The sequence below is a fragment of the Lissotriton vulgaris genome, chromosome 10 (genome assembly GCF_964263255.1).
Source record: "Lissotriton vulgaris chromosome 10, aLisVul1.2, whole genome shotgun sequence".
Lineage (NCBI taxonomy): Eukaryota > Metazoa > Chordata > Amphibia > Caudata > Salamandridae > Lissotriton > Lissotriton vulgaris.
This window is the reverse complement of record NC_141698.1, coordinates 539,703,300-539,731,154: the sequence shown is the minus strand read 5'-3', so window position 1 is coordinate 539,731,154 and position 27,855 is coordinate 539,703,300. Positions and strand designations below refer to the sequence as shown.

General features: G+C 46.4%; 1 protein-coding gene across 3 annotated transcripts in view; it reads right to left on the bottom strand.

Moving 5' to 3' along the window:
* DNASE1L2 (deoxyribonuclease 1 like 2) overlaps positions 1 to 21,727 on the bottom strand; it is a 76,766-nt gene extending 55,039 nt beyond the window's left edge. For all 3 annotated transcript variants that reach the window (XM_086939836.1, XM_086939837.1, XM_086939838.1), the window contains exons 1-2: positions 21,611 to 21,727; positions 8,103 to 8,253 (exon numbers count right to left, since the gene is read on the bottom strand). In XM_086939836.1, the coding sequence (XP_086795962.1) occupies positions 8,103 to 8,243 (141 nt within the window). In that variant the 5' untranslated portion in view covers positions 8,244 to 8,253; positions 21,611 to 21,727. The remainder of the gene's footprint in view (positions 1 to 8,102; positions 8,254 to 21,610) is intronic.
* Between the last annotated feature and the right edge of the window lie 6,128 nt (positions 21,728 to 27,855).

Genomic DNA, 27,855 nt, shown 5'->3' with positions numbered 1-27,855 from the left:
TTTAATTGAGGAAGCTCATTGGGTTAATGATCAGTTTGCAGAGATCTATGTTTTACCTGTATGTTGCAAGTTACAATCCTGGTAAAATAGCTGAATGAGTAATGCAGAGACTTCAACCAGCCCCACCTCCAAGGTATAATCGTGAAAACTTTGAGTTTTGTTTTTAACTCAACCTTTTGTGATTTTAATGCTGGCAAATCAAATTGTTTCCATTAGATAGTACTAAACTCTATTATTACATTTGTATTGTGTATTGTGTAAGTGTTATTATATATCCCAGTGCTTGCACACTCTTCTGGGATGCAATTGGGCCGAATCTTTGGGACTGGTTCGCGGATCTAGCTGTGGAATAGCGGCCGGACCAGGAGTTTGTCGCGATTCGCCTATATTCCAGCACTGCTGCGGATTCTTTTGTCGCTACTGATGTGCTTCCTCCCAGCAGAGACAACAATGAAAACATGTCGAAGAGCTTTATTCATCTCTCAATGATGCTCAAAAGCTGAAACCTTAAAACAAGATTTTGTATATAGACACTGCTAGAGTGGACACAAAGACATACCCAAACTTATTCATTTTGGTTTTCTAAGGCCCACATTTCCTATGTTTTTTTGGGGGGAGTTTTATATAGCGCAAACTCGACCCAAAGGTATCAAGGCGCTTTACCTGAGCACCAGGGCCTATATTACACTAAGTGTCCTGGGGCGCAATGGGAGTTGTGCCCCGAGGCACTTTGGTATTTTAGACAGGGCCGGAGATGCTTGTGCGGCCTCTTCTGTAATACTGAAAGCACTGGCGCAAATACAGCTCCAGTACTTGCTCAAGAGGCCGTTCCCTCACTTGTTTGAGGGTATGCCCCAAGCAAATGCGGGAATCTCTTTGCCCCTGCGCCTGCCACTGTATTATAGATGCATTCACAGAAGCAAAGAAGCTCTCAGGAGGCGCCCTGACAGCTATTAGGTCGGCCACTCTAGCCGTTAGGCCACATCCTCTGCCTCATTTTGCGTGACACAATGAGACACAAAACAAAGCGTCTATTTACGCACCATTGTAATGGCCCACCTGGGCAGTGCCCAATTGCATTCTGTCACATAAACTCCTGCACCAACTTTTGTATCTGTGGGCACAAATATCCTCGAACTTTGTGTAAAGCTGGAGCACAGCGGCAAACCGACGGCATCTCTGCACACTCTGTTGTGCAGCATTCCTGCGAAGGCAACGCAAGCCACTGGATTAATCAAACGACGAGTGATTTATTTTCATAACAGCACCTTTTATGCATACCTGCAGACATTACCATGGGATTGGCTCCTTGCAAAGGAGCATAGTGACGTGTAAGAACTGCAGGCACGCGAAAGGTTAACAATTTTGAATAATTTGATTTAAGCATAATCGATCCAAGTCTGGGGAAAAAGTAGGTCACATAGACCTGTCACACAATTAGAGATGTGGCGTGGGTGGATGCTCACAGGCCAAGCATTTCAGCACCGGAGAGGAGCGACAGCAGCAGCAGGGTGCCGGCGTCTCCGAGGTGCACGGGGTGAGTCACTGCTGCTTGTGCGAGCGAGAGACATCTCGGCACAGAACTTTCACAAACTGCTTTCATCCGTTCCTCAGAGTCGCAAAGGATTACAGACCCTCAAACCGTGAGCATAGATCGATTTACAAGATTGCTTATATTTCTCACAGATCACGAATAAGGGTCCGAATTTCAGCATGTAATCATGGATTTAACGCGATTGCCACCTAGTACACCGTGCATGATTTGAAGACCTTAACAATAAAACACTGTTTCTAGTTTAGATTAACCAAATGTTAGTTACAATGTGGTTCACACGTGGTGACACCCAGTGGCAAACCCTTTGTAAAGATTAATTACCTTGAAGATGCTGATTTCTGTATTCAGGTGTGAAACTAGAAATAATGCAGTGTCGTTTTTGCCCAAACAATATTGACAAGTTGTAAGAAACTGGGTGGCTGGTTGAGTGGGGTGCAAGCCCTGGTCAAGCAGCCTCCACAATCCTCAGGTTAAGGCCCAAGCAAACCCCAAATTAACCTGTGCGTCACCCCTTTCTGAACTTGGCACAGAGCAGTCAGGCTTACCTCGGAGGCAATACATAAAGTATTTGTGCAATACTTGGAACAGTAGCAAGGTGAAAACACACCATGAAAAGATTCCACACCAAGTTTAAAAAATGGAGCTTCATATATAGTAAACGCAACAGTATTTGAAAAATAGAAGTGATTTTAATAAATAAAAAAGCCAAAATAGGAAAAATCCAATAGGTATAACCAGAGATATTCAATTTCAAAGATTTCAGTAAAAATAGTGCCAAAGACTGTAGATATGTGGTCATGCCAGACTGGGACAAAGTCAAAAGTGCTGGCTGACTGCGATGAAGCACGGGCTGCCTACAGGAACCCAGTTAGGGCCGCTGAACAAAGTACCTTAAATCCTAGTTGGGGAGCTTTGCTAGGTTCCGTGTGGAGGATGCGCCACACAGCTAGAGCGAAGCAACGGTCCCAAGATGCAGTGAGGCTGTGGTGCAAGGCCCTGTTGCATAGATGAGCAGCCACCGACAAGAGATGCGAAGGCCTGCGCCGAAGATGCTTTGCAGTGGTTTCAAAGGCGATGTGCGTTTTGGTGGCAATGAGGGTCTTTGCTAAGGGTCCAATGCCCGCAGCAGTGGAGATGCATCAGTTCTGCTCATAGTTCCTGCGCGCAGCAGAGGAGCTGGTTTTGGTTCTGTTGGATTCGCACAGGCTGGCAAAGCAAATTAAGCCTTCTTCCAAGAGTCCAGGACTGGGGTGGCACCACTTGGCAGGGTAGACTCACAGATCGCAGAGTCCAGGTACACACGCACGGATGTTGGTAGCCTGTTATGTCCCTGAGGCTACAAATCAGGAGGCCAGCCAACTAGCCCTTGGAGTCACTCTGGGTTCTGGGTTCAAGGATGCAGGCCGCTCCTTCTCACCCAGGCAAGAGGAAAGCAGGCAGCAGGTCAGCACAGCAAACTTTAGTTAGTGTTATGTATTTTAGTATGTATTTTAAATGTATGTGCTCTTTTTTTGTCTAAGTATTTCTTTTGTTTTTAATATATGTGTTAATTGTTGTAGTAGCTATTAATTTTATTTTTATTACATTTTGCGTTTTAGTTCCGTAGCGGGTTGTGAGTTTATAGAGTAATAGGATGGGAAGTAATTTAATTATAATAAATTAAATATACATTTATTTATTAGTATTTATTTAATTTAGATTTGATATTGTTAATTATGGGAATTAATGTATTATTAATTAATTAATTAATTAATTAATAATCACTGTTCATTTTTCTTAATTGATTAATTAGTAAATATGTTAATTGTGTAATTTCTTTAGGAGCAGGTTGTGGGTTTATAGGGGCATAGAATGGGAAGTAATTTAATTATAATGCAATTATTATTTTTTAAATAATTAATATTTATTTATTCAATATTTGATAATGTTAGTTGTAGGAATTAATTTATTATTACTTATTTATTCATTGGTTGTTCTTTATTATTATTTAATTGATAATTATGTTAATTGTGTCATCTTTTTAGGAACGGAGTGTGGGTTGTTAGGGGAGTAGGGTGGAAAGTAATTTAATTTCAATATATTTTATATAATTTTTTGAAATTTTATTTTATACTGTTAATTGTGGGAATTAATATGTTGTTAATTATTTATAATTTGTTTGTAAAATTGTTGTGAATTAATTAATTATTAGTTAACATATTTATGTTAATTGTGTTATGTTTTTAGAAATTGGTGGTGGGGTTTATAGAGGAAGAGGGTGGGAGGTAATTTATTTATGATTGGTTAATTATTTGTTAAATAATACTAATTAATTTATTAAAATCTAAATATGGCAATTATGTAATTAATTTGACGTGTGAGTTGTGGAGTTTATAGTGGTAAATGGTGGGAAGTAAATTTCTTTTAAATTAATTAATGATTTGTGGTTAATTGATAATAATTTATTAATGTAAAATTAGTTATGGAAATTGTGTGAATATTCTTAGGTGTGTGTTGTGGTGTTTATTGGGGCAGAGGGTGGAAACTAATTTAGGGGCTCATTAGGATGGCCACCACAGAGTAGGAGGGACCGTCCGCAGGGGCAGCGGCGGTCCCTCCGTGCATATTAGGATATGACCGCCACCCTGGCGGTCACATCCTGTATATTTAGCATTGCGGCGGGTGCTGCTTGAAGCAGCACACGTCACATCATCAAATAAACCATGTTTTCCTTTACGTGCACGAAGCTGCAGGCACCGCGTGGTGCCTGCCGCTTCTTGCACGCAAAGGCAGGGGGGTACCATAGGTACCCTCCATGTGCACCCACCACCACCTTCACCCCTGGGGGCCCACAATGGGCCCCCAAAGAAAGGTCCGTATGCCTCTCCACAGCGGAACTGCCGCCGTGGAAAGGCATAGGACCGCCGCAATCCTAATATGAGTCTCATACAACAGGAGGCAAGACAACAAGCCTGGGAGATCACTTTGGTTGCAGTGTAGATTCCAGCCTCTCCCTCAGTAGGGTTGAGAACAACAGGCAGCATGGCAGCACAGCAGAAAAGCAGATATACCAGATCAGAAGTCCAGCAGGGTGACAGTCCTTGTAGTAGCACAGCAGTTCTTCTGACAGAGGTTCTTTCCAGGACCAAAAGTGTCTAATTTGGTGGGCTCAGAGACCAAGCACTTATACCCAGTTGTGCCTTTGAGGTGGAGGGGGGTGTCTTCAAAGAAGGGTCTTTGAAGTGCACAGAACTCCTTTCTTCCCAGCCCTGACTCCAGACTATTTGTAGGGGGTAATCCGCTCTTTGTGTGGGGACAGGGCACTGCCTATTCAGGTCTAAGTGTCATCTCCTCCCTAAATCCCTTCCTGCTCAGGAAGAGCCATCAGAATGCAGATGAGTACTCAGACAGACCTAATCTTTTGTGTTTGTTGTTGTGTAGAGGAAATGGACAAAGTGTAGCTGTCACTCACTCCAGACATGTATTGGAGACAGGCTGCATGCACACATAGCTGCAGCAGATTAATGTCCACTTTCTAAAAGTGGCAGTTCTAAAATAGTAATGCTATATATAACTTTACCAGTGAAGAGAGTTTATCATTACCATTCCAGAAATATAAAATGAAACACAGCTCTCCTTCTAATCAGGATTTACAACCTAAGAGGGTATTAAGGGATTCCCAATAATAACCTATAAGAGGAGTAGGCCTTACAGTAGTGAAAAATGAATTTTGTTGTTTTTCACTACTAGGATATGTAAAACTTAAAAGTACATGTACTGCTTTTTAATCACACAGCACCCTGCCCTATGAACTACCAAGGGCATAACTTAGGAGAGACTTCTGTGTATTAAAAGGGAGTTTAAAGGTTGGCAAAGAGTTTTAAAAGCCAAGTTGAAGTGCACACCCTCGCCCTGCAGTGGCAGGCCTGAGACATGTTTAAAGAGCTACTTGTGTGAGTGGAAACATTAGTGCTGCAGGTCCACTAGTAGCATTTAATCTACAGATTCTAGGTATATGGTATACCATTTCACAAGGGACTTATAGGAGAAGCACATGCATGTGTGTACTGGTAGAGTGCTCAGAGGCCAACAAAAAGATTTAGCAAAAAGAGTAAGTAAGTAGGCAAAACATTTGGGGGAAGCCCACCCTAAGGATGACAGGTCTATCACTTTGTATTGTACAGTTATAATATAAATGTATATGTAATTTTCCCTTCTGTATATGCACTAATATTTTGTGTTGTACATTGGTAACATGGACCCTGATTTAGATTGTTATGGATGTGGGACATCTGCCATAACTGGTGGATATGCCATCCGTCCTATTTAGAGTGTATACGGTGCAAGAAAGCCACACTCTAAATTAAGCCTTTACTGTAAAGAGATCTAACGCCGTTGGGCCATGTTCACGCTATAGAAAAATCTAAAGATAAAAAAACAATAACAATTCTGCGTGGGCTTAGTTCAAATTTGTACATATTAAAAGACAGACAACTTTGGGGAGTCATTTGTGCTGTGAAATAACATTTGCTGGCATCCAGGCATATGCTCTAACACAGGGGCGTTGCTACCATTGGTGCAAGCGGTGCAATGCACCGGAGCCCAAATGTGGGAGTGGGCCCTGTCAGCCATGCACCAGCGAATGTTATTTCAGAGACTACCTGTTCTGATTTGTTGAGACACAGTGGATGCCAGGAGCCGAGAAAAGAGGTAAGGATGACAAAGTGGGCAACGAGGAAAGGAACCAGAAAGTAAGGAGAAAAGCGAGGAAGAGGATGAGGATGAGTGAGAGACATAAGGAGGGGAAGAGAAAGACCAAGGAAGGAGATAGAGAGAATAGCATTAAATGGATGACGGAGATGTGAGGAGAATGGGGTGGTGGAGATAGGGAGGCGAGAAGGAAATATGATTAGATTGAGGAACTGGGGTCCATGTGCTCACTGCATCTCATTTATAGCAGTATTTTAATACTGCATGTTTGTTGAAATTAGAAATGTGGGTACAAACACGCTGTGGATATTTATCACCATGCACACTTTAAAAAGTGCTATGCGATCCTAGTACCAAGTACTGAAGCTCCCCCCAAATAATGGATAATGATTAAGAATAATGTAAACAAATGATACTTCTATAAGATGTGAATTTCACAGTTTAATTTTCAGTTAGATTTATTAGAAAAAACCCTCTGTTTGTCAATGAACACAACTAGGCTTTTCATGCTCCATACTACGCAGAATACATCTTACATTAGTAGCATCAAATCTTTGCTTCCAGATGAAAAGTCGTTGTGGCCTAGTGGTACAATTGACAGCACAGCTACCTGGAGACCTCTTTTCAATCATAGCATCCCCTTCACCAAATTGTATGATCTCTTTAACCCCTATATCTTTTCCAAATGAGGCTCAGTACTATGCATCAACCAATAATATTAACAGTCTTTATTTTATTAACATTTTTTCTATTTGACTGCTGTGCCAAGCAGGATAACAAAGCTATACAAAGAACAAAGGAGAAAACCAGTTAGGCCATTCTCTATGGCCGGACAGATCAAAAGTTGGCCTGCATTAAAGTCATTGCAAACATTTTTAGTGAAAGCTTAAATGAGAATGAGAGAACACAGGGAGAAACTTGACAAAGATTGTGGAAGAAAGTCCAGCTTGTAAGTGTACATATGGTTAAAGCCTTACTAGTCCTAATGATGTCGTTTGAGGTAGTTTTTTGTGGTAGGCGGTTTGGGCCCTCACTGCTGTTTAATTTTTGTCATCTGATCGTTCTGAGTATGAATCCTGCAAAGCTGACTTCGCGTTTCAGATTTCTAAGGTCATAAAATTGAGGGGCTTATTTATGAAGCCCTGAGTCACATTTACGCCACCGTTGCGTCACTTACTGTGATGCTGCGGCGGCGTAAATAAAGCACCACTTTGCTCCATATTTAAGTAAGTGACGCATCTAGGCAGATGCCTCACTTTGTAAACCCCAGCGCCACATTATCCTTGCGCCAGGTATAATGTATTCAGGGTTGGCGTTCCCCCGCATAGAAGCCTTGTAGAAGTTTAGCATTGAAATCTATAAGATTTCAGTGCGCCACTTCTAGGACGCCATTGCGTCAAAACCTTACGCCTGCCTCATGGTAGGAGTAAGACTGATGCAGGCCCTTTCACATGGGGCTTACCCCATGTGAAAGGATACTTTGCTGGAGTTGCGTCTGTTTTCAGACACACCCTAGTAATGCGCCGCTTTTGCGCATACAGATACATCAGTAATTCTGATGTATCTATAACTCCTTGCGACATGATGCGCCATACTGTAAATACAGCACATCAATGGTGTTGCAAGGAGTGCGCAGTGAAAAGGGACGCATCGCTGCTTTGGCGCAGCGATGCAACACTTCTCATAAGTAAGGCTCTGAGTACCAGTGATATCTGTTATTAACGACTATCAGAGATGTGAAAAGTGGTGAGTGCAATAGTGGAATTTCATGAATGTTTTCACTTGCGGTTTTGAAGTATGCGCAGTCTACAAATGCTATTAGCTGCATCATGGTGGGAATACCAGAGGTTGCACTTACTTGCACTATGACATCGCTGCAGCTGTCTTTATTCATCTTTGTGTCTCCAAATATTTGGATGTTAAAAGCTCCAATTTTGAAAGCGGAGCCCACGTTGAGTAGGGAGACCCCGGACAGAAGATACAGAATAGCCAGAGACATGATGCTGGGCCTGTGGGAAGGAAAAGGAGTAAAAGCTAGTAAAAATGCACTTTAAGGTGACTTTGAAACTTCAGAAAATTTAATTTGCAGCTGTGGAAAGTTGTGCGTTTTGTTAGTGGCTTGGATGCCCAAAATGCATTACAAGACAAGAGGCTACTATTATGCAGTCCCTTTCCTATAGTCAATTGACTAGTATCTTTTAAGTGCACTTTATTTCCCATAATACTGCTTCTCTGGGCAGAAAGTGACAACACAGAGAATGTGCATAAACAAACTATAATGAGGCAGCCCATCCAGCCTTTCTTCTCCTACCTTTCTGAGAAGACCTGGAACTCCCTGCCTCTGCACCTCAGGCAACCACCTTTGCTGCCACAATTCAGGAAGGACTTCAAAACATGGCCTACAGACCCCCCACACAAAATTGAGACCCTCACAGGTTAATAGTCGTGCTTGATAGAGTACATGGTGCATCCATGTACTATTTTCTAGGGGATGTTGGGTGACTAGTATGGTTATTATAGTTACAATGTGCTGGTGGCCTGTTTGCAGCTATATTGTGGTAGGAGTGTTGTGAAGTGATGTTGATCCACCCCGAATAATTGATGTTTGCGTGTAGCTAAATGTGGAGTAATTTACTTTATTTTAATCCTCTGCTGCTGGGCGTGTTATCGTTTGACACATTGATTCCCCTATGCCTTTCAACATGGATTCAAGAGTTTGTTGGTTTTATTACTGGGGAAGTAGGTGTGGCTGCTCTCAAGCATGGTCAGTTTCAAATGATAAACAGTTACTTTGTGAAACCTGCTTTTGTGCTAGCAAAGCTTGTGTTTTACTTTCTGTTAGAATAGAAGTAGTGCCTTGAAACCAAATGGGTACAATCTAAGACTTACTTGAAAGTTAAGGGTTTAACACCTGGGCCCTAATTACGATGCCGGTGCGACGAGCGTCTGAACGGCATCATGTCGGAATAAAAACCAACCGACTAGTAGTCAGTGGTTCCATCCGACTAATTAGGATGTGACTGCCCATGAGGCGGTCGGATACATCCATTTTCCCATTGCGTCGAAAATGGCCACAGCACAGCCTGCATTGGAAAAATGTATGTTTGCACACATCCACGCACCGTGTGCCAGGAACAACGTGGTGCCTGGCACACGGGATATGGATGTTTGTGGGGGACACCGCAGTTGCTCCCCAGGCCTCATAGTGGAGGCCACAGTGGGACAGGGGCCCTGCTAGGGGACCCCAAATTCAATTTCCAACAGTGTTTGGACCGCAATTGAAAGGCTTCCTAAAAGGGACATTGTAATTCCTGTGGTGCCTGAGCAGACACTGCCCCATTGTAGAGGATTACATTCCAACCAATGGTCTGTCGGGATCTTTGAGCGCGTCAGAATCGTCAGTCGGTCCCTCTGCATGCTGCCTCCGAATACTGGGCATCTTAATGCTGAGGCCGGACCGCAGCACTAGATGTCGGTCGGACCATAACTGACAGGCCATCGTTGCAGTGTGACCGACATCATAGTGAGTTCCCTGGTATATAAATGGCAATGTGATAGATAAATAAAGAATAATAATGCATACAATGCTGATAATGATACGCCACATCTTAAAAAACCTAAAAGCAGCTGCTAAAGCGCAGAGAGTACTTTTGATGAAAAAGGTAACTTCAAGTTTGAGCCGAGGTTTTGCAACACCTGAATTCTACTGAATGGTTTGCATCAACTTTTGGAAATGAGTTGTAAAGTCCAGAAACAGAAGTCCCAGTGGCAAAAGACATAGAGGCAAAGAAGGAAAGGAGCTGGTGCGTTGCCATGTAGAGGTATGAACTTTCCCAGGTTTACTATTAGAATCAGATGCATGTTTCTGTGGTTGGGGCACCAGATGTAAAGGGAATGATGGTCCAGGAGGGAATTGTCAGTGTACTTAAATTGTTTAGATATTCTTGCAGACTCTTTTGCAGTTTAGAGCTTGATAAAAGACAAAGTCAGATGTTCACACCTTCTACACATGGACAGTCTGACAGGAGTCAGGTACCTAAGCAGATTGGAGGGAACAAGGTTGAGACCCTAAGCAGAATTGGCCAGGGCATTGTGGGAGTTTTGTCTCCATCAAGGGATATCACTGAAGGCAGAATATCTTCTTGGACCATGCAATTGTGTGGCAGACTGGTACTCAAGGAACCTCTACAATGTAGGTGAGTAGCATCTGGATGGTCAAGTTTTTAAGACACTGATCATGGTTAGGGATCCATTTGGCATAAATCTGTTTGTCTCCCGACTAACAGCTCAGTTAGAATGATATTTCAGATGGATACCAGATTCAGAAGGTTTAGCGATGTACACTTTTCTTCAGGATTGGTCAAATGGAAATCACTAAGCCTGGGCAGTGAACTCCACTCCGTTTGCTGAGTTTGTTGAGTTTTCTGCATTCCACAGAGCAGGCGGAGTTTTGAAAAACTCTGCTGCAGAGTGTTTCCCTCGCTCGAGCTTTCCAACGACAAGTTAGACACCACAAGCGATGAATATCAACCTCCCTGAGAGACTTCTCACAGAGGATGGTCAGATTTCTCATTGCGAGTGGTCGCAGATGGTCATGACCGCTCGAGTTGAGAAACTTTCTATTCGCGTTGAGAAAGCTGCCACTCGTGTAGAAAATCTACTCGAGCGGCAAGACGTGGTGCAGTTCGCCCTGATTTTACAGCTTGGGACAAACACCCGGCACTGAAAATCAACGCGAATGGCATGACCAAATGCACTCTGCTGCTTGCAGAGCTCCGCGTAGCGTGGCAGAGTTTTTTGGTCACTTTGCGGAGTTTCGCGAATTCCACAAACTCCGCCCAACCCTAGAAATCACTATGATTTTCTACTTTTCATCATGACCTCTAAATATATGTCACAAATGCACCTGCAGTCAGTAAGTGTGGCATTGATAGAACCACTGTGAAGTACTGAGGCTAATTATCCTTCCTTCTTGGAGCTCATGGCAGATTGCCCAATTCATCTGCTAGTCTTCCCACAATTGTTGAGGGGCCCTCAAGGCCATTATCACAAGCTTGCTTTGGAGGGCAGCCAGACAATGGTAGCATCAAACCTTTTTGATTGCTTGAAGGTATGCCAGGACTTTTGTAATTTGCTTCAGGGTATATCAGAGCCTCTTGGGGGCAGGGCACAATTAGGGCATATACGTTAGCCTGGAAAATTTGAAATGGGTGATGTATGGAAAAGGGTATGGATCCCATTTCATCAGATGTCACAGAAGTTTTACATTTCTTAACCTCTTTAGCAACTGGGCAGAAATCCCATAGGAATATTAATGGGTACAGGTCAACAATGTCAAAAGGATATCAGAAAAGTGATGGCAAACTGGTTGGAGAACATCCTTTGGTTTGCAGATTGATGAAGGTGATTAGATATTCGAATACTCCTAAACCCAGAAACTCTACTTTAGGGGTTGTAAATTTGGTATTACAAGTGTTCCAAACATGGGTGTATAATGATAACCTTTATTTTAAGTTATTGTCTGCCAGGCTATTTTTAAAGGTGCTTTCTCAGGGTCTATTCAGCTGCCTAATACCCAAAATAGACAACAATTGCTTTCTTGTGTTGACAAAACATATATATTTTTCAGTGACTGTTATGCAGCGCATATTTAATTCAAAGGAGAAGTAATGCAGGGTATATATAGTCGTCCCATTGACAGTGTGTCCAGTTGTTAGATTATTTTAGGCATAGAAAGTCTTTATATTCCACTCTCACACTCACATCTCATTACCTTCTCTCACATATCATTACCTCTCACTCTCAGTCTGTCAGGACTTTGTCTGGGTTTTAGGACTATTGCTACATTTAAAAAGTAACAGTGCTATATTCTTCTGTTTTAATAAACACATTCCCAGACACAGTTGGGCATCATTCACCTAATCCTTAATAAACATTATGATACTGTAGGTGTGGTCAACTCTTCCAACAGCATAGTACCTTGTGAAACCATTACATTTTTGAATGACACCAATTTCATTTATAGCCTTGCATTCTGAGGCACCTGAAACTTAATTGTATAAGCACACTCACCACTGCTTTTCTGCACTAATCACCTGACTACATTAAGGTAATGCTGGTGTTGTGTGGAAATTGATAGCTGCCAAGTGTCCCCATGGCAAATGATTAACTTTGCACCAGTCCTGACCTTTTAACAGACACCACATTGCATTCTAGGACTTGAAAATGTGTTGTTGACATTGTAAATACTTGCTAAAAACTCACAGCAATAAAGGGCAGTTAGGTAAAAAACAAATACAATTTTCTGAAGGTATCACACATAACAATGGGTTACCTTGCAACTATGAATTTTGTTAGTATACAGGAAAAACCTATTGTCATGTTTCCACCACTATACTGTTCTGCACAGTGATAACACTCTTTGCACATGTACCTGGAGAGTCTGCAATTCCTTTGCTCACAGAGCAGCTTCAGCTTATAGAACTGGCAAACTACAGGCAAACACAGAGCAAAAGTAGGGACTGTACAGAAAGAACATCAGTGCAAAATTCACAGATACACACATACACACAAACACGCAAACACATACATATATACACACACATGCATCAGTTACAAGATAGGCAGCAAAAATACACGCCTCAATAGGCACAGACATACACACACAAACAGCAGGGCACGCTTCCCTACAGATACACCCACATAAAAATAAATATACAGAAGACTTATATCATGATCAACAGCAGTACCCGCTTCTATCACATAGAGCACAGGTAAACCACAGGCAATAGCAGTATGAGCGCCCTTACGCACATACACATACACACACAGCAGGTAAAGGGCAATTAATAGCAGTATGAGCTCCCTTACACACACACATACACACAAGTAGAGGGCAATTATAAGCAGTATGAGCGCCCTTACGCACATACACATACACACACAGCAGGTAAAGGGCAATTCATAGCAGTATGAGCTCCCTTACACACACACATACACACAAGTAGAGGGCAATGATAAGCAGTATGAGCGCCCTTACGCACACACATACACACAAGTAGAGGGCAATTATAAGCAGTATGAGCGCCCTTACGCACATACACATACACACACAGAAGGTAAAGGGCAATTCATAGCAGTATGAGCTCCCTTACACACACACATACACACACAAGTAGAGGGCAATTATAAGCAGTATGAGCGCCCTTATGCACATACACATACACATACACACACAGCAGGTAAAGGGCAATTAATAGCAGTATGAGCTCCCTTACACACACACATACACACAAGTAGAGGGCAATTATAAGCAGTATGAGCGCCCTTACGCACATACACATACACACACAGCAGGTAAAGGGCAATTCATAGCAGTATGAGCTCCCTTACACACACACATACACACAAGTAGAGGGCAATTATAAGCAGTATGAGCGCCCTTACGCACATACACATACACACACAGCAGGTAAAGGGCAATTCATAGCAGTATGAGCTCCCTTACACACACACATACACACACAAGTAGAGGGCAATTATAAGCAGTATGAGCGCCCTTACGCACATACACATACACACACACACACAGCAGGTAAATGGCAATTAATAGCAGTATGAGCTCCCTTACACACACACATACACACACAAGTAGAGGGCAATTATAAGCAGTATGGGCGCCCTTACGCACATACACATACACACACACACACAGCAGGTAAATGGCAATTAATAGCAGTATGAGCTCCCTTACACACACACATACACACAAGTAGAGGGCAATTAATAGCAGTATGGGCGCCCTTATGCAGTGTTTAATTTGCAAAACAATGAGTGCTGGTGCCCAAAGCTCCACAGGCCGATTATGAAGGCTGCACATTCTGCCCTCCTGCAATCCTCTAACAAACACGTCCTGCTTCTTTATCTCTCTCTTGCTGGATCCTGTTTTCTCCCTTTGTGACATTTCTTCCCTGTTTCTCTTCCTGTTTTTTCCCCTTTGTTTGTTCCTCCCTTCCTTGTTGTTGGTAAATGTCTGATGAGGAAAAATAAGTGCCGGTCCTAAAAAATGAGTGCCTGTGTACCCTGCTTCTAGGCCCGGTGCCACTGCACCTGCTGCAGCAACCACAGCTACGCCTCCTATCCCCCCCCCCACCCCCCCCACCCCCCCCCCCCAGAGATGCCTGTGCGCACGTGCCACCTGAGGAGTTTGCTGCGCGACCTTCTCTTAGCTCCACAGAGGCTGTCAGAAGTCAGCCTGGCGCAGTGAGAGCCTCCGAGTAGCAGAATCCGGGAGGGTTCTAAGGCCGTCATAGGCCGTGAACCCTCCCCAGGTCACGCGCTGCACTTAACAGCCAGCATCTCCTCTCCTATCCTGCCTGAACCTGGCTTTTGATGGACAGACTCTACTTCGATTTATTTATTTATTTATATGCCCTGCTGAGCGAGGTTGGGTGATCAAATTTTGAAAAACAAATACAGGGACACTCCACAAACATGAAAACAGAACTGCAAGTTTTAATCGACCGTGGGGCAATGAATGGCGTAACTGACCGTACTCATTAACATAGAAAGCATAGTAAATAACATGAATGAAATGCAATTTTGATGTATCATCTGTGTTTAATCGGGTTCTGCTAGGCGATGCTAATTCATTCTTGAGTTCTTAATTCTTCAGTTAATTAATGGGTTAATAAACACTTGAAAAAAGGTTGCCTGCCCGTATGTCCAGTGCAAAAATAACAGTTGATGGACAGAATGCAGAACAATGTCATACATTCACCCCAGTACAGAGACCTGGGCCTAAATCCATCGTTTTTTTGCACTCCACATCACCCCAGTTCAGACATGGCCATATGCAAATCAGCCTTTACCCTGTGCCTCATGGAAACAATCCAGTCCGAACTGCCAAGCCATGTCTTTCCTGGACCGGAATCAAGCATCCTAGGACCGGTTTCTGGCTATCAGCCGTCATCAGCCAGGATAGCTTGACTCCAGTGGTGTGGAGAGCACGGGACTCACGTCTGAGCATACCCATCCCACTCGGGGTGACAAATGCAAAAACAACAGTTGATGGACAGAATGCAGAACAATGTCATACATTCACCCCAGTACAGAGATCTGGGCCTAAATCCATCGGTTTTCTGCACTCCACACCACCCCAGTTCAGACATGGCCATATGCAAATCAGCCTTGACCCTATGCCTCATGGGAACAGTCCAGCCAGAATTGCCAGTTTGTCCCGGTCACTCTCCGAAAACTATGACATGTTTTACATTTACTGATAATTGTTGGGACTGTCCCAGGGCATCTGGGACGTCTGGCCACCCTAGAGTGAAGCCTCAGTATTTAGCAAAACTGCAATTTAACCCTGTCGTTCGGGTCGCAAATTACAATGATAGTGATCGGGACTGAGTGTCCTGTCGCACTTCTTAGTTTCAGGGGGGCAGCTCAGTGAATTAGTGCACCTGCCACTGTAATCTAGTTGTAAAAAGCATTTCACATAACCCGAGATCTATGTGTGACCTGCAGGTGGAGGGAGATTCCAATCCCAGTGGAATTGTTCAGAGATAATTCAACTACTTCAGACCTCTGTGTGTAACATGTAAGTCCGAGGGTTCAAATCCAGTAAGGTAGCTCAGGGGGTTAGTGCTTTCAGATCCACCCCCTCACTAAGGGAGAGTGTACAGAGCACATTTGTAAAGCAGACAGCATGGAACGGGGCCCACAGAATTCATGCACGAGGCGTTTAGAGCCTTTGGGGCCATTTATTATAGTGATACACTTAAAGCTAAATGCTTCTGCAAAGTCATAATCATACAGTGTCACACATCAGTCAGGAGAAAGCCCTTAAAACCAACACCTTAGTGGGATGCCCTTAGAATGCCATGACTCAGCTAGATGACAGTCATTGGATCCAACATATGAGTTAGGGCCTTGCTTTGGTAAACATAGTTTACCCCGCATGCGAAATAATGCATGCCATTACAACAACTGCGTTGCTACATCGCAAACCATTACAACGCAAGCCGTTACAACGGCTTGCCATAGGGGGCAGACAGTGTTGGATTTTAGGTCCAGCACCTTCCCTACTATTGCGCAGACTGGAGTTGGAATAGTATATTATACTATTCCAATATTCAGCGCCTCCCCTAAAGCAAGTCGTTGTAATGACTTGCGTTGCATTGGTATGCAATGCAACAACGCAGTCGTTATAATGACCGCGTTGTAATGGCATGCACTCTAAACGCATGCGTTATAACTTGGCCTATTCCTGTGCCTCAGAGAGGAAAGAGCGTTTGGACCCCATTACCTGGTGAGGACCCTATTTCGTAGTGGAAAGATAGCCTTTGGACCCTATACTTCATTGGAGATAAGATTTAACACTCCTGTGTCAGTCAAGATATAGCACAATCAAGACCCATCTTCTGGAAAGAGCCTTTAAGGACCATGGCTCAATGAGGAACAAACCATGTCTCATGGAGGCAGTGGCACCAAGACCACACACCCCGGTATTATTAAGCCCTCACACCCAGCGAGGACACAACTTTAGGACCTATTCCATCAGCGAAGAGAGTGGTACCTCACGACCTGTCTCAGAGAAGGAATGCTCTTGGGGCTCCATAGAGTGGTACCGCACGACCCATTTAGAGAAGGGATGCTCTTGGGGCTCCAGAGAGTGGTACCTCATGACCCGTCTTAGAGAAGGGATGCTCTTGGGCCTCCAGAGAGTGGTACCTCATGACCCAGTTCAGAGAAGGGATGCTCTTGGGCCTCCAGAGAATGGTACCTCACGACCCGTCTCAGAGAAGGGATGCTCTTGGGGCGCCAGAGAGTGGTACCTCATCTCAGAGAAGGGATGCTCTTAGGGCTCCAGAGAGTGGTACATCACCACCCGTCTCAGAGAAGAGTTGCTCTTGGGGCTCCAGAGAGTGGTACCTCTACTCAGAGAATGGATGCTCTTGGGGCTCCAGAGAGCAGTACCTCACGACCCGTCTCAGAGAAGGGATGTTCTTGGGGCTCCAGAGAGCAGTTCCTCACGACCCGTCTCAGAGAAGGGATGCTCTTGGGGCTCCAGAGAGTGGTACCTCATGACCCGTCTCAGAGAAGGGATGCTCTTGGGGCTCCAGAGAGTGGTACCTCACGCCCTGTGTCAGTGAAGGGATGCTCTTGGGACCCCAGAGAGTGATACCTCACGACCTGTCTCAGTGAAGGGATGCTCTTGGTGCTCCAGAGAGTGGCACCTCACGACCCGTCTCAGAGAAGGGATGCTCTTTGGGCTCCAGAGAGTGGTACCTCGTCTCAAAGAAGGGATGCTCTTGGGGCTCCAGAGAGTGGTACCTCACGACCCGTCTCAGAGAAGGGAGGCTTTCGGGGCTCCAGAGAGTGGTACCTCACGCCTGTCTCAGTGAAGGGACGCTCTTGGGACCCCAGAGAGTGGTACCTCGTCTCAGAGAAGGGATGCTCCTGGGGCTCCAGAGAGTGGTACCTCACGACTCGTCTCAGAGAAGGGATGCTCTTGGGGCTCCTGAGAGTGGTACCTCACGACCCGTCTCAGAGAAGGGATGCTCTTGGGTCTCCAGAGAGTGGTACCTCATGACCTGTGTCAGAGAGGGGATGCTCTTGGGGCTCCAGAGAGTGATACCTCACGACCTGTCTCGGAGAAGGGATGCTCTTGGGGCACCAGAGAGTGGTACCTCATCTCAGAGAAGGGATGCTCTTAGGGCTCCAGGGAGTGGTACATGACGACCCGTCTCAGAGAAGAGTTGCTCTATGGGCTCCAGAGAGTGGTACCTCATCTCAGAGAATGGATGCTCTTGGGGCTCTAGAGAGCAGTACCTCACGACCCGTCTCAGAGAAGGGATGCTCTTGGGGCTCCAGAGAGTGGTACCTCATGACCCGTCTCAGAGAAGGGATGCTCCTGGTGCTCCAGAGAGTGGTACCTCATGACCCGTCTCAGATAAGGGATGCTCTTGGGGCTCTAGAGAGCAGTACCTCACGACCCGTCTCAGAGAAGGGATGCTCTTGGGGCTCCAGAGAGTGGTACCTCATGACCCGTCTCAGAGAAGGGATGCTCCTGGTGCTCCAGAGAGTGGTACCTCATGACCCGTCTCAGAGAATGGATGCTCTTGGGGCTCTAGAGAGCAGTACCTCATGACCCGTCTCAGAGAAGGGATGCTCCTGGTGCTCCAGAGAGTGGTACCTCATGACCCGTCTCAGATAAGGGATGCTCTTGGGGCTCCAGAGAGTGGTACCTCACGCCCTGTGTCAGTGAAGGGATGCTCTTGGGTCCCCAGAGAGTGATACCTCACGACCTGTCTCAGTGAAGGGATGCTCTTGGTGCTCCAGAGAGTGGTACCTCACGACCCGTCTCAGAGAAGGGATGCTCATTGGGCTCCAGAGAGTGGTACCTCGTCGCAGAGAAGGGATGCTCTTGGGGCTCCAGAGAGTGGTACCTCATGATCCGTCTCAGAGATGGGATGCTCTTGTGGCTCCAGAGAGTGGTACCTCACGACCCGTCTCAGAGAAGGGAGGCTTTCGGGGCTCCAGAGAGTGGTACCTCACGCCCGTCTCAGTGAAGGGACGCTCTTGGGACCCCAGAGAGTGGTACCTCGTCTCAGAGAAGGGATGCTCTTGGGGGTCCAGAGAGTGGTACCTCACGACTCGTCTCAGAGAAGGGATGCCCTTGGGGCTCCTGAGAGTGGTACCTCACGACCCGTCTCAGAGAAGGGATGCTCTTGGGGCTTCAGGTAGTGGTACCTCAAGACCCGTCTCAGAGAAGGGATGCTCTTGGGGCTCCACAGAGTGGTACCTCATGCCCTGTCTCAGTGAAGGGATGCTCTTGGGACCCCAGAGAGTGGTACCTCATCTAAGAGAAGGGATGCTCTTGGGTCTCCAGAAAGTGGTACCTCACGACTCGTCTCAGAGAAGGGCTGCTCTTGGGGCTCCTGAGAGTGGTACCTCACGACCCGTCTCAGAGAAGGGATGCTCTTCGGGCTTCAGATAGTGGTACCTCACGACCCGTCTCAGAGAAGGGATGCTCTTGTGGCTCCAGAGAGTGGTACCTCATGCCCTGTCTCAGTGAAGGGATGCTCTTGAGACCCCAGAGAGTGGTACCTCACGACCTGTCTCAGTGAAGAGATGATCTTGGTGCTCCAGAGAGTGGTACCTCACGACCCGTCTCAGAGAAGGGATGCTCTTGGGGCTCCAGAGAGCGGTACCTCGTCTCGGGGAAGGGATGCTCTAGGGGCTCCAGAGAGTGGTCCCTCACGACCTGTCTCAGAGAAGGGATGCTCTTGGGCCTCCAGAGAGTGGTACCTCATCTCAGAGAAGGGATGCTCTTGGGGCTCCAGTGAGTGGTACCTTAACGACCCGTCTCAGAGAAGGGATGCTCTTGGGCCTCCAGAGAGTGGTACCTCACAACCAGTCTCAGAAAAGGGATGCTCCTGGGGATCCAGAGAGTGATACCTCACGCCCTGTCTCAGTGAAGGGATGCTCTTAGTGCTCCAGAGAGTGGTACCTCATGACCCGTCTCAGAGAAGGGATGCTCTTGGGGCTCCAGAGAGCGGTACTTCGTCTCAGAGAAGGGATGCTCTAGGGGCTCCAGAGAGTGGTCCCTCACGACCTGTCTCAGAGAAGGGATGCTCTTGGGCCTCCAGAGAGTGGTACCTCATCTCAGAGAAGGGATGCTCTTGGGCCTCCAGAGAGTGGTACCTCACAACCAGTCTCAGAAAAGGGATGCTCTTGGGACCCCAGAGAGTGATACCTCACGACCTGTCTCAGTGAAGGGATGCTCTTAGTGCTCCAGAGAGTGGTACCTCATGACCCGTCTCAGAGAAGGGATGCTCTTGGGGCTCCAGAGAGCGGTACTTCGTCTCAGAGAAGGGATGCTCTAGGGGCTCCAGAGAGTGGTCCCTCACGACCTGTCTCAGAGAAGGGATGCTCTTGGGCCTCCAGAGAATGGTACCTCATCTCAGAGAAGGGATGCTCTTGGGGCTCCAGTGAGTGGTACCTTAACGACCCGTCTCAGAGAAGGGATGCTCTTGGGCCTCCAGAGAGTGGTACCTCACAACCAGTCTCAGAGAAGGGATGCTCCTGGGGATCCAGAGAGTGATACCTCACGCCCTGTCTCAGTGAAGGGATGCTCTTAGTGCTCCAGAGAGTGGTACCTCATGACCCGTCTCAGAGAAGGGATGCTCTTGGGACCCCAGAGAGTGATACCTCACGACATGTCTCAGTGAAGGGATGCTCTTAGTGCTCCAGAGAGTGGTACCTCATGACCCGTCTCAGAGAAGGGACGCTCTTGGGGCTCCAGAGAGCGGTACCTCATGACCCGTCTCAGAGAAGGGATGCTCTTGGGGCTCCAGAGAGCGGTACTTCGTCTCAGAGAAGGGATGCTCTAGGGGCTCCAGAGAGTGGTCCCTCACGACCTGTCTCAGAGAAGGGATGCTCTTGGGGCTCCAGAGAGTGGTACCTCACAACCTGTCTCAGAGAAGGGATGCTCTTGAGTCTCCGGAGAGTGGTACCTCACAACCTGTCTCAGAGAAGGGATGCTCCTGGGGCTCCAGACCTTTGTGAGGAGGTAATAATAGACCTTTAGCAGTTTAAAGGCAGCTATGTCTCCCTCGCTAAATAAACGGATACATGCACTAGTGTCAGTGACACAACGGCTACCAGCGACATGACCACCCATCAACCAGCCTTCAGCGAGGAAACGGCCTTTGGACTATCTGAAAACTAAGGATTGCTATATTTTAGTACCATGCCAGTGGTCAGGGGGCCTATGTTTCTAGCAGTAGGGTCCATGGCTTCCTTTCTACGCCACTACTCCATGGCAAATGAAGAGTTGGCTCAAAGACCCTCTGCAGAAGTTCTTTAAACCTGAAGCCCAGCGGGTAAATGCCCCACACTTCCGTGAGGAGAAGGTCCTTGATTCACTTGCCTCGCAAAGAGGAAAACCTTCGGCTACCATGCTTCTGAGTCGGAGTTGGACCTATCTGGTCACCTCACGTACCTGCCTTCAACCTGAATTGGCGGTTGTATTGTAACTTCTTTCTAACGCTTTCTTTGAAACCAGCCTGCCAATCCTTCAGGGCTGTGCTGCCTTCACTGCAGCATTCTTGTTTGTTCAATAATCTTCAACATCCCTAACTCAGTGGCCTTATCTTTATTAGCTTGCCTTATCTGACATTTTTCTGCCCCGCCCCTCCCTCTTTGAGACAACCAACGCTATATAAACAAATACGATAAAACACAAAAGCATAACAGTTTATCCTTGTAATAAACAGAAAAATGTCCCTTTAACACCCCCTTCCCCTATCTGGCTCTAACACCTTTTTTTTGTGCCAGCCCGAATTGGATCTCTCTTACCCCTTAAATGGTGGGATGGGCGGGTGGGATCACCTGTCAGCAGCGGTGGTGAATGCTTCTTCTCGCTTAGGCTGCTGGTGAAGAGTGCACCAGCCCTTTGCCCATCAGACATCTGGCATAAGCTGTAACAGTGCCATCCGCCCCCTCCATAAAGCCCCAGATCAGGGGCGGCTCGAGGCTCATGGCGGCCCTGGGCAGAGAGCGTAGGTAGGGCGCCCTGAAAGAGGGGATCCGGGCGGAGCGCGGAGGCCGGTGAAGAGGGGGGCGGGGGGATCAGGGTGTTTGGAAGTGGAACAGAGCAGGAGGCTGCTAAATCCCTGCCAGGGGCCGCCACGCAAATAGGTATCCATCCTCAAAGGATTAATATATTAAGGATATATATTGGCGTGGTGGCCCCTGGGGTTTGGTGGCCCAGTGCAGGTGCACAGCTTGCACATGCCTAAGGCTGCCCGTGCCCAGATCGAGGACGCGGCAACTGCTCCTCTCTCCAGAGGCCTCCTTAGGAGGTAAGGTGGAAAACTCAAAGGCAGGCAGCCTGTTGTAAAAGGCTTACCTTACTGAGGCGGAGGCAGGTTTTACAATAACCATGAAAACGATATTTGACAGTTATTTAACTTCACCTGTCTTATATATCTGTGTATTTTAGCTTCCAACTCATGATTGCTGTTCACCCTACTTTTGAGTTGGTGGTCGAGCTGTCCATTCTTCACACCATCGCATGCCTTTATTGCCAATGAGAATAAGGTATTGTATTGTAACTACTTTTCAGTCCTGGATTTAGTTACAAGGTGTAGCACCAAAAAAAAGCTGTAAGAATATCATCTAACATGAATATTGTATCCCAAATATTGTTTACAAAAGTATCAACCCACTGTAGCAAATGTACACCCACTGGGATGAATTTTTTGTAAACGATACTGTAAGACACAATATTTATGCCAGGCAGTGTTTTTCTGTACTATATTCTGACATGCCATATTTTTCTTCCGTCCTGCCCAACCCTTGGTCCAGTGCAACCTTCCTGGAAACCTTCTCTTTCGTTCTATAATATTTAACTTACCTGACTAAATAACCTTAGCTTATCTCTGCAAGCTCTCATTATCTTAGTCTTTTATGCAGGCGGAAATAACCCTTCCCAGAAAGTGTTACTATCCACCCTTTCTCATTCGCTGGTTTTCTCATACTACTAGAAAGTTTACACTGCCTCCCTCACTGCAATCAAGTAAGTTTCCGCCTCCACAAACAACAGACAGGCCATGTCATATCAGAATTAGTGTGGTTTGTTGAAAATCAGGGTCGGACTGGCATAAAAATGCGCCTGCGCCCCAATATAAAAGTGGCCCCGATAGCGAAACAGATGGCAATAAAAGTGGCCCACATTTAAAAACTACCCCCTTTTGTACCGCATTTGCAAATCCGGCCAGATTTGGTCTTGTAAAGACGACTTGCTATGAAGGGATTTCACAAGGTATGGGAGACTGCATTTATTTGTGTTTGCTGCAGGAAATGTTTGTGGTAGTTTAATATCAGTGAAATCAACAGTAACAAGCAGTTGGCAAAAACAGAGGATTCGCCTATGCGAGAGCTGTTGGCTTTGTCTATGTTTTTTGCCATTGTTGTACAGCAGGGTGGAGTGAATTAGAGTAGAGGAATGGGGTGAAGTGGCATGGAGTACAGTTGCTTAGAGTGGCATACAGAGGAATGGTATAGAGTGGAATTGCATAGAGTAGAGTGATGTTGCCTATAGTAGAGTAGAGTGGACTACGTGGAGTAGAGTTCTGTAGAGTGCAGTGGCGTAGAGTGGATTGGCATAGAGTAGATATGAGCAGATTAGAGTGTTTTAGATTGGAGTGGGTTAGACTACTATGGAGTGGAGCGGAATGGCATGATGTAGAGTGGTGTGGATTGGCGTAGGATGGAGTAGAGTGGCTTGGAGTGGCATAGAGTAGAGGGACATAGAGTAAAGGAGGTAGAGTAAAGGAGGGTAGAGTAGAGGGGCACAGAGTAGAAGGGCATAGAGTGGCACTGTGTGGAGTGGGGTAGAGTAGCACTGTGGAGTGGAGTGGAGTTGAGTGGAGTGGCGTAGAGTGGCATAGAGTAGAGTGGCGTAAAGTGAAGTGGCATAGAGTGGCATGGAGTAGTGTAGAGTGGAATGGCATAGAGTGAAGTGGCATAGGGGGCATTCAGGTAGAGTGCAGTGGTGCAGAGTAGAGTGGAATATAGTGAGCTGGGGTAGAGTGCAGTGGTGGAGAATAGAATGGCATAGAATGCAGTGGGGTAGAGTAGTGTACAGTGCAGTGGCATAGAGCATAAATGGTGAAGAATAGAATGGTGTAGAGTGCAGTGGCATAGAGTACAGTAGCGTACAGTACAGTGGCTTAGAGTAAAATGGTGCAGAGTAGTGTGGTGGACACTGCAGTAGAGTAGAGTGCAGCGGTGTAGAGTGCTGTGCTATAGGGTGCAGTGGTGTAGACTGCAGTGGCACAGAGTGTGGTGGTGTAGAGGGCAATAGCAAAGAGTGCAGATGAGCAGAGTAGAGTGGTGTAGAGTGCAGTGGCATAGAGTAGAGTGATGCAGAGTAGATTAGAGTGACATAGAGTGCAGTGACGCAGAGTACAATGATTTAAAGTAGAATACAGTGGCGTAAACTGGTGCAGAGAACAGTAGAGGCTCATGGAGTGGAGTGAAATGGCGTAGAGTAGTACAAAGTAGTGCAGAGTGGCAAAGAGTGAGTGGCATAGAGTACAATGGTGTAGAGTAGAGTGTAATGGCAGCGTAGAGTGGTGCGGAGTAGAGCGCAATGTCCTAGAGTGTAGTTGAATAGAGTAGAGTGATGCAGAGTAGAGTAGAGGGGTGTAGACTAGAGTGGTGAAGAGGAGAGTGGTGAAGAATACATCAGTGTTGCGTACAGTGCAATGGTGTTGTGTACAATGGTGTAGAGAGGAGTGGTGTAGAGTAAAGTAGAGTGGCGTAGAGTGCAGTCACATGGAGTAGAGTGGTGCAGAGTAGATTAGAGAGATTTAAAATGCAGTGATGTAGAATAGATTAGAGTGGCAAACCATGTAGCGATGCAGAGTGGATTAGAGTGGCATAGAGTGCAATGGCGCAGAACAGAGTGCAGTGGAGTAGAGTAATGCAGAGTAGAGAGGCGTAAAGTGCAGTGGTGCAGAGTAGAGCGAAGTGGTGCAGAGTGGTGTGGGGTGCAGTGGCATAGAGGTTAGTGGCATACAGTAGAATGGTGCTAAGAAGAGTGTACTGGCCTAGGGCGCAGTGCCAGAAAGTACAGTGGCACAGAGTAGAGTGGCCTAAAGTGCAGTGGTGCAGAGTAGAGTGGTACAGAGTAGACTGATGCACAGTAGAGTGGTAAAAAGGCATAGAGTGGTGCAGCAGCATAAAGTTCAGTGGCGTAGAGTGGTGCAGAGTAGAGCAGAGGGTCATGGAGTGTATTGCTTGGAGTGCAGTGGTGTAGAGCAGAGAAGAGCAGAGTGGCATAGAGTGCAGTGGCATAACATAGAGTGGGTATGAGTGCAGTGGCATAGAAAAGAGTGGCTGGAGTAGAGTGGCCTCGAGTAGCGTGATATAAAGTGCAGTGGCATAGAGTTGTGTAGAGTAGAGTGCAGTGGCACAGAGTGCAGTGGCATAGAGGGTTGCAGAGTACAGTGCAGTAGCGTATAGTGCAGTGGTGCAGAATAGAGTGCTGTGGCATAGAGTGGTGCAGAGAAGAGCAGAGTGGTGTGGAGTGAAGCAGCATGGAGTGCAGTGGTGTAGTGGTGCAGAGAAGAGCTGAGTGGCAAAGAGTGTAGTGGCATAGAGTACAATGGTGTAGAGTAGAGTGCAATGGCGTTGTGTGGTGCAGAGTAGAGCCAAATGGCCTAGACTGCAGTGGAATAGAGTAGAGTGATGCAGAGTGGAGTAGAGTGGTGTAGACTAGAGTGGTGAGGAGCAGAGTGCTAAAGAGTAGAGTGGTGTGGCGTAGAGTGCAATGGCGTAGAGTACAGTGGTGTAGAGAGGAGTGGTGCAGAGTAAAGAAGAGTGGGGTAGAGTATAGCCACATGGAGTAGCATGGTGCTGAGTAGATTAGAGAGACTTAAAATACAGTGGTGTAGAATAGATTACAGTGGCATACTGTACAGCGATGCACAGTGGATTAGAGTGGCATAGAGTGCAGTGGAGTAGTGTGGTGCAGAGTAGAGCGAAGTGGTGCAATGGCGTGGGTGCAGTGGTTTAGGGTAGTATGGGTGCATTGGCATAGAGTGCAGTGGCATAGAGTAAAATGGTGCAAAGATGAGTGGACTGGCTTAGAGTGCAGTGGTGTAGAGTAGAGTGGTGCAGAGTAGAATGGTGTAGTATACAGTGGCACATTTTAGAGTGGTGCAGAGTATGGTGATGCAGAGTAGAGTGGTACAGATGCATAGAGTGTGGCAGCAGCATAGAGTGCAGTGGTGCAGAACAGAGTGCTGTGGAGTAGAGTGGTGTAGAGTAGCGAGGCGTAAAGTGCAGTGGTGCAGAGTAGAGTGAAGTGGTGCGATGGCATGGGTGCAGTGGTTTAGGGTAGTGTGGTTGCATTGGCATAGAGTGCAGTGGCATAGAGTAAAATGGTGCAAAGATGTGTGAACTGGCTTAGAGTGCAGTGGTGTAGAATAGAGTGGTGCAGAGTAGAATGGTGTAGTATACAGTGGCACGTTTTAGAGTGGTGCAGAGAAGGGTAATGCAGAGTAGAGTGGTACAGACACATAGAGTGTGGTAACAGCATAGAGTGCAGTGGTGCAGAACAGAGTGCAGTGGAGTAGAATGGTGCAGTATACAGTGTTACATTTTAGAGTGTGGCGGCAGCATAAGTGCAGTGGCATAGAGTGCAGAGAAGCGCAGAGTGGCATAGATTGCAGTGGCACACAGTGCAATTGTGTAGAGTACAATGGTGTAGAGTAAAGTACAATGGCATAGAGTGATGCAGAGTAGAGCACAATGGCCTAGAGGCCAGTGATGTAGAGTAGAGTGGTGCAGAGTAGAGAAGAGTGGTGTAGAGTAGAGTGGTGAAGAGTAGAATAATGCAACATAGAGTGCAATGGCATAGAGTACAGTGGCGTAAAGTGGAGTGGTGCAGAGTAAAAAAGAGTGGTGTAGAGTGCAGTTGCATGGAATAGAGTGGTGCAGAGTAGTTTAGAGAGGCACACAGTGCAGTGGCACAGAATAGAGTGCAATGGAGTAGAGTAGTGCAGAGTAGAGTGGCATAAAGTACAGAGGTGCAGAGTAGAGTACAGTGTTGTATAGAAGTGTGGGGTGCAGTTGCATAGAGTGCAGTGGTGCAGAGTATGGAGATGGAGAGTTGAGTGATATAGTGGCATTGGGTGGTGCAGCAGCATGGAGTGCAGTGGAGTAGAGTGCAGCAGTGTAGAGTGGTGCAGAAAAGAGCAAAGTGGCTTGGAGTGCAGTGATGTAGAGTAGTGCAGGGGAACAGTGGAGTGGCATCGAGTGCACTGGCACAGAGTAGAGTGGGTTTGAGTGCAGTGGTATAGAGTAGAATGGCATGGAGCAGCGTGATGTAGAGTAGAGTGGTATAAAGTGCAGTGGTGTAGAGTTGTGCAGAGTAGAGTGCAGTGGCATGCAGTGCAGTGGCATAGAGTAGTGAAGAGTAGAGTGCGGTAGTGTGTAGTTCAGTGGCATAGAGTGCAGTGGCATAGAGTGGTGTAGAGAAGAGTAGATTGACATAGAGTCCAGAGGTGTAGAGTGCAGTGGCATAGAGTAGAGTGGGTTTGAGTGTAGTGGCATGGAGGTGAGTGACATGGAGTAGAGTGGCATAGAGTAGAGTGGTGTAAATGCAGTGGCATAGAGTTGTGCATAGTAGAGTGCAGTGGCATAGAGTAGTGCAGCATAGAGTGCAGTGGTATTTAGTGCAGTGGTTAGAGTGCAGTGGCATAGAGAGCAGTGACATGGAGTAGAGTGATTCAGAATAGTGTTGCATATAGTAAAATGGAGCCGAGTAGAGTGATGCAGAGGCGTACAGTGATGCATAAGCATAGAGTGCACTGGTTCATAGAAGAGAAGATTGGCAAAGAGTTCAGTATTGTAGAGTGCAGTGGTGTATAGGTCAGAGACCTAGACAGCAGTGGTATAGGGTAGAGTAGAATAGAGTGGAGTGGCATTGAGTAAAGTGGCACAGAGAGGTGTAGAGTGGGGCCGAGGCATAAAGTGGTGCAGTGGCATAATGTGCAGTGGCATAGAGTAGTGCAGAGAATGGCAGAGTG